Raw genomic sequence first — 12,525 nt, forward strand, 5'->3', positions numbered from 1 at the left:
AATGAAATCCCAGATAAAGTCCCAGATAAGGTGCTCTTGTCCTCCAATCTTCATTAAAGTGCTGAAGTCCTCAAAAACTTCACTTAGGCACTTTAAAAGTCACGCAATTTTACTGCAATGGTGACGCAATTTCAGGAATGCCCGTGTAAACCTGAGGTCTATGGACCTCAACTCGCATGAAAGTTGGACCAAAGTAGTACAGGGACTACTTTGAAATCGGCACGACTTGTAGTCGCACATATACAGTATAAATGGTTATCATTGGAAATCATGGGGTACCACTTGTCATGTGATGTTTCAGTGCCAAGTCGCAGGACAAGTCGCACAAGTGTGAAAGGGGCCTTAGTGATGTGACATACACCCCTCTTGCGTCTCTACCCACCAGAAATCAAGGACTCTCAGCTTTTCAGTCTGGGGGTCAGATAGGCTTTAGTCTGGTGGCGGCCAATAGATGAGGGATCCCCCCCCCCCCAACGTTATTCAACAGGACTCAAGATGCTCACCAAAAACAGAACAAGAAAGGGGACCAATAGTGAAGTATTGCAAACAATGGAAGGTTTATTGCGCATAAAAGTTGTACTTACAGGACATCAGTAAAAGACAGGCATGTAGAAAACAAGATCTTTGATCCGGGAACGCCGTAACCAGCGTGCTTTCCACCACAAACCGAAAGTGGCGTCATAATACTCCGGACCAGAAATTATATCAACGTGTTTCGCCCTCCCACAGTATACAAAAACATATTTGGGGGACACACCCTAGAAATGCTTTTAAATTCAAGATGGTGCTGCTATAGGACCTACAAACAGTACAAAATATATTACAGCGCACACATTCAAGAATTAAATTTATCCTGCAGGGCTAGTTAAAAACACCTGAACTTATTCAAAAAATACGGGGGTTTGGTCACACTATATGGTCATATAGTGCTAAGCCCAGTTACTGCGACAAAGTACCCCGAATTAGTGGGTTCTACCCTAGTAATAGAATGGAAGATCCTTTAAGATCCTCCCACAGGGCGTCATCAAGGACAACCAATGTCTGGCTGCCGCAACCCGCCGATCGTTCTGTGGAGAGACGGAGCAGCGGTGTGCCTATGTAAACAAGCCAAATCTTTGATTCCACTATACTGGGGAAAAGGTTTAATACCTATTATTTCACAGTGGCTACAAAGGGTTGACCAGCTCCATCTAATGGAAGAAATAACCTGTAGAAATAAAGGGCTGACCAGGAAATATATTAGGAAAATTATATCATACTTACCTCCACTGTGCAGCTCGTTTTGCACAGAGTGGCCCCAAACCTCGTCTTCTGGGATCCCCCGGTGGCTCTCGCGGCTCCGCCCCACATCGGATAACCCCGTAGGAGAAGCGATCTCCCGGGGGGGGGGGGGGTTACCTTCCGGGCACACTCCTGAGTCCAGCATTCGGTGTTTATAGCCGCCGAATGTATGGCTCAGCCCCGCTCCCCAGCGCCCGCTTCATTGGATTTGATTGACAGCAGCGGGAGCCAATGGCTGCGCTGCTATCAATCTATCCAATCAAGAGCCGAGAACCCCTGGCGTCCCCGCCGGGTGAGATTCCAGGGCTCGGGTAAGTAAAACGGGGGGGGGGGCAGTCACTGCCAGGAGTTTTTTCACCTTTAATGCATCGGATGCATAGGATGGATTAAGGTGAAAAAACACAAGGGTTTACAACCCCTTTAAGGAAACTAAACTACATTCTGAAATAATATCAGACCCTGATGGTAAATCAGAGTATGACTTATTGATTAATATTGATTAACCTTATAGTTTCTATACCTCCCCGATAGATCTATATTTACATTTTTTTGCAGCCCCCCCCCCCCCCCCCAACTTCCCCTTTCTTTTTCTTCCTTTGGTTTTTTTTTTTTTTACCCTCTGTCCCTCTTTTTTTCTTCTTTTTCCTTTTGTGTGGTTCCCGGCCCCCCTCCCTCTATTTCACTATTGGAGGGGACAGGACGGGAACTGATAAGATAAATTGCATTGTATATGTTTCAAGATAATGTTTAGAATTTTCCGAAATGCTGAAAATAATAATTCAAACAAAAAAAAGAAAAAAAAAAAAAAAAAAAGAAGGAACACCGCTGATCTGTCAGGGAGCAAAAGAGAGATCTTGTGTTTCAGCTAAGCTGCAAGAGGATCTCTCTTTCCCTCCAGTGTATCCGTCCCCCACACAGTTAGTAAGCACCTCCAAGGAACACACGTAACCCTTTGATCGCCCCTGGTGTTAACCCCTTCCCTGCCAGTGTCATTTATACAGTGACAGTGCATTTTGTTTTAGCACTGATCAGTGTATTGGTGTCGCTTGTCCCCAAAAAGTGTCACTAATGCCGCGTACACACGGTCGGACTTTTCGTCTGACAGAATACGGCTGACAATCCGATCGTATGTGGGCTTCCCCGGACTTTCAGCTGACTTTTCCAGCCGCAAATCTGACGGACTTTGGATTTGAAACATGCTTCTAATCTTTACGTCGTAACTACGCCGGACCCAGAAATCCGCTCGTCTGTGTGCTAGTCCGACAGACAAAAACCCACGCTAGGGCAGCTATTGGCTACTGGCTATCAACTTCCTTATTTTAGTCCGGTGTACGTCATCACATACGAATCCGTCGGACTTTTGTGTGATCGTATGTAGGCAAGTCTGTTCATAAGAAAGTCTGCCGCAAGTCCGCCAAAAGTCGGTCTGCTGCAATGACGCAGTCCTGCTAAAAATCGTGGATCGCCACTATTACTAGTAAAAACAATTTTAAAAAATTAAAAGTCCCTAAATCTATCCCATAGTTTTTGGATGTTATAACCTTTGCACAAACCAATCAATATACACTTATTGGGTTTTTTTTTACCAAAAATATGTAGCAGAATACATATTGGCCCATAATTGATAAAGAAATTCGATTTGTTTACATTTTTTTTTTTATTGGGAATGTTTTATAGCAGAAAAGTAAAAAATATTGTTTTTTAGTCAAAATTGACGCTCTTTTTTGTTTATAGCACAACAAATAAAAACCATAGAGAAAGAAAGCTCTATTTGTGGGGAAAAAAGGACGTCAATTTATTTGGGTACAACGTCGCACAACCGCGGAATTGTCAGTTAAAGCAACACAGTGCCGTATCACAAAAAATGGCCAGGTCTTAAAGGGGGTAAAGCCTTCTAGAACTGAAGTGGTTAGAGTAACGCAGTGGCGTATTGCAAAAAAAAAAAAAAAATGGTCCGGTCAGGAAGGGGGTAAATCTTTCGGAGGTCCAGTGGTTAACATGCCTTTTAACTGGAACTGTCTTTCTATGTTTTGGCCGCTAGAGGTCAGTGATGCTCTGTGTAGCGTTGTACAGGACAGCCCGCCCTCCCAGCACAGTATGGGGAATAATGAGCCCGGACACTTCCTGTTCCATGGTGTGTGTCGGTTGTAGTGTTCGAAGTGTGTCTGGAGGGAGTCGGGCGCCATGGCCAGGGAGACTACACAGGCACTCGTGTCCGGGGTTGTGTTTAGTGCTCTCGCTTTCCACCATGTCAACTCCGCCTCAGACTCGGTGAGTGAGGGAGACAAAGTACATGACTGGTGTACAGGGGGGCTTCTTATCAGTACACGACTGGTGTACAGGGGGGCTTCTTATCAGTACACGACTGGTGTACAGGGGGGCTTCTTATCAGTACACGACTGGTGTACAGGGGGGCTTCTTATCAGTACACGACTGGTGTACAGGGGGGCTTCTTATCAGTACATGACTGGTGTACAGGGGGGGCTTCTTATCAGTACATGACTGGTGTACAGGGGGGCTTCTTATCAGTACATGACTGGTGTACAGGGGGGCTTCTTATCAGTACATGACTGGTGTACAGGGGGGCTTCTTATCAGTACACGACTGGTGTACAGGGGGGCTTCTTATCAGTACACGACTGGTGTACGGGGGGGCTTCTTATCAGTACATGACTGGTGTACGGGGGGGCTTCTTATCAGTACACGACTGGTGTACAGGGGGGCTTCTTATCAGTACACGACTGGTGTACAGGGGGGCTTCTTATCAGTACACGACTGGTGTACAGGGGGGCTTCTTATCAGTACATGACTGGTGTACAGGGGGGGCTTCTTATCAGTACATGACTGGTGTACAGGGGGGCTTCTTATCAGTACATGACTGGTGTACAGGGGGGGCTTCTTATCAGTACATGACTGGTGTACAGGGGGGGCTTCTTATCAGTACACGACTGGTGTACAGGGGGGGCTTCTTATCAGTACACGACTGGTGTACAGGGGGGGCTTCTTATCAGTACACGACTGGTGTACAGGGGGGGCTTCTTATCAGTACACGACTGGTGTACAGGGGGGGCTTCTTATCAGTACACGACTGGTGTACAGGGGGGGCTTCTTATCAGTACATGACTGGTGTACAGGGGGGGCTTCTTATCAGTACATGACTGGTGTACAGGGGGGCTTCTTATCAGTACATGACTGGTGTACAGGGGGGGCTTCTTATCAGTACATGACTGGTGTACAGGGGGGCTTCTTATCAGTACACGACTGGTGTACAGGGGGGCTTCTTATCAGTACATGACTGGTGTACAGGGGGGCTTCTTATCAGTACATGACTGGTGTACAGGGGGGGCTTCTTATCAGTACACGACTGGTGTACAGGGGGGGCTTCTTATCAGTACACGACTGGTGTACAGGGGGGGCTTCTTATCAGTACATGACTGGTGTACAGGGGGGGCTTCTTATCAGTACACGACTGGTGTACAGGGGGGGCTTCTTATCAGTACATGACTGGTGTACAGGGGGGCTTCTTATCAGTACACGACTGGTGTACAGGGGGGCTTCTTATCAGTACATGACTGGTGTACAGGGGGGGCTTCTTATCAGTACATGACTGGTGTACAGGGGGGCTTCTTATCAGTACATGACTGGTGTACAGGGGGGCTTCTTATCAGTACATGACTGGTGTACAGGGGGGCTTCTTATCAGTACACGACTGGTGTACAGGGGGGCTTCTTATCAGTACACGACTGGTGTACGGGGGGGCTTCTTATCAGTACATGACTGGTGTACGGGGGGGCTTCTTATCAGTACACGACTGGTGTACAGGGGGGCTTCTTATCAGTACACGACTGGTGTACAGGGGGGCTTCTTATCAGTACACGACTGGTGTACAGGGGGGCTTCTTATCAGTACATGACTGGTGTACAGGGGGGGCTTCTTATCAGTACATGACTGGTGTACAGGGGGGCTTCTTATCAGTACACGACTGGTGTACAGGGGGGGCTTCTTATCAGTACATGACTGGTGTACAGGGGGGGCTTCTTATCAGTACACGACTGGTGTACAGGGGGGGCTTCTTATCAGTACACGACTGGTGTACAGGGGGGGCTTCTTATCAGTACACGACTGGTGTACAGGGGGGGCTTCTTATCAGTACATGACTGGTGTACAGGGGGGGCTTCTTATCAGTACATGACTGGTGTACAGGGGGGCTTCTTATCAGTACATGACTGGTGTACAGGGGGGGCTTCTTATCAGTACATGACTGGTGTACAGGGGGGCTTCTTATCAGTACACGACTGGTGTACAGGGGGGCTTCTTATCAGTACATGACTGGTGTACAGGGGGGCTTCTTATCAGTACATGACTGGTGTACAGGGGGGGCTTCTTATCAGTACATGACTGGTGTACAGGGGGGCTTCTTATCAGTACATGACTGGTGTACAGGGGGGGCTTCTTATCAGTACATGACTGGTGTACAGGGGGGGCTTCTTATCAGTACATGACTGGTGTACAGGGGGGCTTCTTATCAGTACATGACTGGTGTACAGGGGGGGCTTCTTATCAGTACATGACTGGTGTACAGGGGGGCTTCTTATCAGTACACGACTGGTGTACAGGGGGGCTTCTTATCAGTACATGACTGGTGTACAGGGGGGCTTCTTATCAGTACATGACTGGTGTACAGGGGGGGCTTCTTATCAGTACATGACTGGTGTACAGGGGGGGCTTCTTATCAGTACACGACTGGTGTACAGGGGGGGCTTCTTATCAGTACATGACTGGTGTACAGGGGGGCTTCTTATCAGTACATGACTGGTGTACAGGGGGGGCTTCTTATCAGTACATGACTGGTGTACAGGGGGGGCTTCTTATCAGTACATGACTGGTGTACAGGGGGGGCTTCTTATCAGTACATGACTGGTGTACAGGGGGGCTTCTTATCAGTACATGACTGGTGTACAGGGGGGGCTTCTTATCAGTACATGACTGGTGTACAGGGGGGGCTTCTTATCAGTACACGACTGGTGTACAGGGGGGGCTTCTTATCAGTACACGACTGGTGTACAGGGGGGGCTTCTTATCAGTACATGACTGGTGTACAGGGGGGGCTTCTTATCAGTACATGACTGGTGTACAGGGGGGCTTCTTATCAGTACATGACTGGTGTACAGGGGGGCTTCTTATCAGTACATGACTGGTGTACAGGGGGGCTTCTTATCAGTACATGACTGGTGTACAGGGGGGGCTTCTTATCAGTACACGACTGGTGTACAGGGGGGGCTTCTTATCAGTACACGACTGGTGTACAGGGGGGGCTTCTTATCAGTACATGACTGGTGTACAGGGGGGGCTTCTTATCAGTACATGACTGGTGTACAGGGGGGCTTCTTATCAGTACATGACTGGTGTACAGGGGGGGCTTCTTATCAGTACATGACTGGTGTACAGGGGGGGCTTCTTATCAGTACATGACTGGTGTACAGGGGGGGCTTCTTATCAGTACATGACTGGTGTACAGGGGGGCTTCTTATCAGTACATGACTGGTGTACAGGGGGGGCTTCTTATCAGTACACGACTGGTGTACAGGGGGGGCTTCTTATCAGTACACGACTGGTGTACAGGGGGGGCTTCTTATCAGTACATGACTGGTGTACAGGGGGGGCTTCTTATCAGTACATGACTGGTGTACAGGGGGGCTTCTTATCAGTACATGACTGGTGTACAGGGGGGGCTTCTTATCAGTACATGACTGGTGTACAGGGGGGGCTTCTTATCAGTACATGACTGGTGTACAGGGGGGGCTTCTTATCAGTACATGACTGGTGTACAGGGGGGCTTCTTATCAGTACATCACTAAATTGTACTCACTTTATATACTACACACACACACACACACACACACACACACACACACACACACACACACACACACACACACACACACACACACACACACACACACACACACACACACACACACAACACTGGACTCTACTCGCATCATGCGGGCTTGTATTACCGGGCTGTTACATCCCATGGATTATATTCAAATAACATAGGATGGCATTCGCGGTCTCGTGACATGGAATATTACTGTTAGGGATGAGCTCAGGTGTGTTCAGATCCTAGTCCAAACCTGCTTGAGCTATCCCGCCAGGAAGCTGTCACGTCATACCACCAATCATAAGTGGTTGAGGTAATCCCCACCCCACAGCTGCATATACACACGCCCCTTGTATACATGTAGCTGCAGGGAAAGCCTCAGCCACTTATGATTGATGGTGTGCAATGACAGCTTCCTGGCAGGATAGCTCAGGTGGGTTCAGACTATTATCTGAACGCACCTGAGCTCATCGCTGATTACCAGGGACATATCATTACATGGAATGATATTACCAGGCAGTCACATGACCTGGGATTATATTCCTAGACAGCCCTGGTGTCTATGGGTGTGCGCGGTGGGAATTCCAGAGCTGGCTATTGCAGGGCCTCTGGTGAATGTGAACAGCAGCAGAGGCAGAAAGGAGAAGGCTTTGTTTACCATTTGTGTTTACATTTGGGATTGCTTTGATCAGGAAGCACAGAGCCACTTAGATTGGCTCTGCAATTTTTGCCTCTGATCTGTTCCATCTAATGACCCCTAGTGTAATGCTGATCATTCTCCTTTTTCCCCAGTCCAGTTACACAGAGATGGTTAAAGTGTTACTCTAGCCCATGGCTGCTCAACTTGTGCCCCTCCAGCTGTTGCAGAACTACAAGTCCCATGAGGCATTGCAAGGATGACAGTTACAAGCATGACTCCCAAAGGCACAGAGGCATGAAGGGAGTTGTAGTTCCGCAATAGCTGGAGGGCCATAGGTTGAGCACCCATGCTAGCCAAAACTTTTTTTTTTTTTGATAGAGCAGGCAAACTTTAGAACCTTGTCAGTTTTTCCTGAGTTTGACCCTAAGGGCCCTTTCACACTGATCTGGTTCTTCTTTTTTTTTTTTTACCATGATGTTTTTTTAAAGTGTAAGTTCACCTTTACAGAAAAATCTGTAAGGTGAGCTTACTTACACAGGACCCACTCCTCACCCCCCCCCCCCCCCCCATTCTGAGCCATGATATAGCTGCGTCACGGGTCTGGGGCTTAGAAATACCCTTGGCATTCACGCGTCTTCTTCCCCGCTGACAGAACGGGCTACGTGGGTTCTGATTGGTCGGCGCCAACCAATTTAGAATGCTCATAAATGTCTCTCATGAAGGGGTACATTTTCGGAGATGAAACTGCTGGGATTTCTAAGCCCTGGACCTGTGACGCGGCTATAGCAGGGCTCAGAATGGGAGATCGCCACGCTGCAGGTCAGTGTGACGGGGTGGAGGGGGTGTAAGTTCACCTTACAGATTTTTCTGTAAAGGTGACCTTACCCTTTAAAGAAAGATCGAACCGAACACTATACAAACCATCTGGCACATGTAGTTACATACAATGACATGCATGTACAGGTTATCATCCACAAGATATAGTATATTAAACAGTAAAGAGGGGCGCATGCCCAATTTTTGTGGGGGGGGGGGGGATATAAAAATGTATCCCTTTAAATCCTATGGAACGCTTCACACCAGTGGGTATGATGTATTTTTAAAAAGTCCTACATGCTGCATTTTTGGTGCATGTTTAAAAACTACACCAAAAATGCATCTCTCCATTAAAATGAATGGAAAACGCATCAAAAACTAACCCGCGGTGCATTTTTGGAGTTGCTTGTCCAAGTTTCATAGGTGCATGATTGTAGTCAGGAGTCCATAAATGGTGGCAAAAACGTGCATGCGTGTTTACTTTGTTTTTTTTTTTTGTTTTTTCCAACAGAGCAGTGTGAAAGGGCCCTTAGGGAAGATTTCCTTTCATGTCCAGCAAAAACACAACAGGGTATGCATGGAAATCTCTCCAAAGTTGGGGGAATCCCTGCTGAGACAGTCACCTAAACAGGTGTCCTTGTTGGAATGACTCTCGTTTTGGATTTCATATTACTTGGTCACCTGGAGAGAATCTCCCAAAGACCTCTTTCACACGGGCGCCTCCGTGAAGCGGGATCCACTTGCTCAGCGGGGGATCTCTCCACTGATCCCTGCTGAGCAGACAGATGATGGGTCCGTGTCCACTGAGCACACAGGACACAGCCCGCTCCTGTCTATGGGGCAATCGGATGGAAACGGACCTCCTTGCCATTTGGATTCGATCCGCCAGATGGATTGGGAATAGGTTTCCAAGATCCATCTGTTTTTGGCAGACAGGATCGGATGACATGTCTGCTGACATCTGCCGCTCCATAGAAGTCTTGGAGGGCCCTGAAAAACTGACAGGCGGCCATGTTTGGGGCTAAAGAGAGAAACGGGCAGCAAAAAAAAACCTTACCTTGGGTTCACACTTGTGTGGTGTGGGACACTGCATGCGAATCCTGTGAGTTTCCCGCATCACATAAGTGTGAGCCTAGGCTAAGAGGTTCTAACTGCTTCCCATTCTGTCCAAAATGAGCAAACATGTTTTGGCTAGAGATAAATATCAGTACTCTGTTTAGCTGCTTGGACAAGCGGCAAAGCATCTTCAGCATTACAGAACAGGTTCAGTTGTATGGAATGAACTACTACTAGCTATGTTATGTCCAAGAAAAATGAGAACCTTCACATACATACAGTGCAGAGACATGTAATACAGTTTAATGTTTTCCATTTTGCATTTCATCTTGGCAAACTCATAAAACTCTTAGGACTCATTCACACTTTATTTTTCTGCTGTAAAATGCATCATATTCTATTCATATTAAGTTTATATTATAAAATGTAGTACAATATGAAAGTAATAATGCTTTTCTGACTTTTTTTTTTCTTTTGATCATTAAGGAAGGATTTCTTTTTGGAGATGTGAAAGGAGAAGCAAAGGATTGCATAACTGACTCCCAAATGAGTGATGTTGAAGTAGTTTATACAATTGGTAAGTCTTCTTGGGTGTTCCTTACTTGTATATAGATTGCACATAGGCCCACCATAAGATATGTCAGTTTTGGGAGGGATCGCCTGCTGTCTTTGTATATATCTTTTTGCATGTTACTTCTCGTATTCCATGTTTTAACCACATTCTGACAACAGAGATCTCGGCCTGTGTTTAGGGCACACCATGGTGTTGCACCTCCCAAAGTTTTCCCTGGATCAGTAAGTCAGCAAATAACGAAACCCAAACTACTATTTCATTCTTAATGTTTAAAGAGGGTTTATGCTGCTGTGGGCCCCCAGGCTCTTGCCATAATATGTGAGTATATTACAAACCGTTTAAGATGTTTCATATATTGTAGATAAATCCATCTATAGAGAAAACAATAACAGTATCGTAGTACAAAGTAATGATGACAAAAGAAATAACTTCATTGATCAAAAAAAAAAAAATGTAATGCAACTAGTCAATGCGTAGGCAATCTCTGATCGTGCATATCTATCTTTATAACAGCTACTGCAGATCCAGAGGGTCTCAGCAATCAGATGTGAAGTAAAAGACCAAATAAAACCTCAGTCACATACCTTGAAGGGAGGGGTGCTTTGGAATTGGAGCTTCTTCCTGGTGATTTTCAGGCTTAGCTGCTTTACTAACCATGTAAGGTTAGTCCAGCAATCTCCCCCGCTGAGCTGTTGTGTTCTGACAGGGGGATGGCCCCCCAATCAGAACACTCCAATCAACGCTCTCTGCCATTGACTGAGAGCGCTGATTGTGAGTCAGTCGGCTGCTGGTTTTCCAGTACTGTATGCACATCTGACAGAAGACGGCCAGACTGACATACACACGGGCGGGTTGCAGGAGGGGGAATCGATGCGATACATGCAAGCGGAACGTGCGTCCCGCACTAATGTGAACCGGGCCTTAGACAATTTTCCCTTAAAGCCCTATTATTATATTGTCCTAAAAATGATAGGAATCATCTCCAGTGGAATTAAACAATAGGGGATTCATTTATTAAAACTGGAGTCCATAATCTGGTACAGCTCTTCATAGAAACCAATCAGCTCCCAGGATTTATTGTCAAAGCTTAATTGAACAAGCTGAAGTTAGAAGCTGATTAGGTGCCATGCACAGCTGCACCAGATTCTGAGTGCTCCAGTTTTAGTAAATGAACCCCTAAGGGGGCCTTTCACACGGGCTGTCCGCTTGGCGGACTCCGCTGAACCCCGCTGAGCAGGCGGATGACAGGTCCATCTCCGCTCACTGTGTGTGTGTTTTACCCGATCTTATCTGATCCAAACCTCCAGACGGATGGAAAATAGGGTCACCGTCTGTCTGGATTTAGGGGATCAGATAGCAGCCAGGTGTCAGCGGACATGTCAAAACAGTGGTCTCCAAACTGTGGCCTGGGAACCAAATGTGGCCCTTTGCTTGCTATTATCCAGCCCTTGCACTATTTCTAACACTAATACAAGTCACTATTCCACCCACTGACCCCAGCGATAGGGTATAATTTGTTCCACTGACACCAATGATGGGGCACCATTTTTCCCACTGATACGAGGCACTATTCCTCAAACTGGCACCACTATTTCTCCCATTGGTACCAATGATGAGGCATTGGTTATATCCACTTACACTGACCCATTTTCTACTCCCACTGGACAAAATCCAGCCCCCCTAAAGCCTGATGGACAGTTAACTGGCCCTTTGGAAAGATTAAAGACCTCTGCTCTAAAGCTTGCCATAGATGGATCAAAATTCAGCCAGTGCAACAGGAAGCGGACAAATTTTGATCTGTGTGTGGCCCGCCCTGTTCAAAATAAGTCAATTGGTAGATCCACTTCTGTCAAATGGGACTCTTGGAAAAACTTTGATTTTATCAGTGGTTGCAGCACTAATCCGTGTAATCTGTAGATTCCCTGCGGTCAGAATACAGTGTCACAGCGGGGAGAATTCCTCCATCCTTACTTATGGGTATGGGGAATTCATTTTTCTTTTTCGATCAGCCAGCTTAATTTTAATGTCCCAGAGCATTTTTAAATTTGCCCACATATAATCGGCTTTAGGTGTTATGTACAGTAAAACTCATACTCCTGTTGCATTGGATATATACAGTATATATTTTTTTAAGTTAAGAATACTTTAGCTTAGGTTATTACAAAAAATTATTCAAAGTTCAAAACATTTGTACACAAGGTGCAAAGCATACTTGTAAATACCCCTTCCGGCAGATCCTCTGCTTGCCAACGACTGTCAGGTTTTCTATAATCAA

At 46.5% G+C, this 12,525-nt stretch overlaps 1 protein-coding gene across 2 annotated transcripts in view; it reads left to right on the forward strand.

Moving 5' to 3' along the window:
- The window catches only part of ABRAXAS1 (abraxas 1, BRCA1 A complex subunit), a 62,079-nt gene that overhangs the window by 17,505 nt on the left and 32,049 nt on the right, over positions 1–12,525 (forward strand). The window contains exons 1-2 of one of the 2 annotated variants that reach the window (XM_073600294.1): positions 3,329–3,552; positions 10,163–10,253. In XM_073600294.1, the coding sequence (XP_073456395.1) occupies positions 3,466–3,552; positions 10,163–10,253 (178 nt within the window). In that variant the 5' untranslated portion in view covers positions 3,329–3,465. Of the gene's footprint in view, positions 1–3,328; positions 3,553–10,162; positions 10,254–12,525 lie in introns of those variants that run through there. The other variant, XM_073600304.1, reaches the window with a different exon arrangement.

The sequence above is a fragment of the Aquarana catesbeiana genome, linkage group LG01, assembly GCF_042186555.1.
Source record: "Aquarana catesbeiana isolate 2022-GZ linkage group LG01, ASM4218655v1, whole genome shotgun sequence".
Classification (NCBI taxonomy): Eukaryota; Metazoa; Chordata; class Amphibia; order Anura; family Ranidae; genus Aquarana; species Aquarana catesbeiana.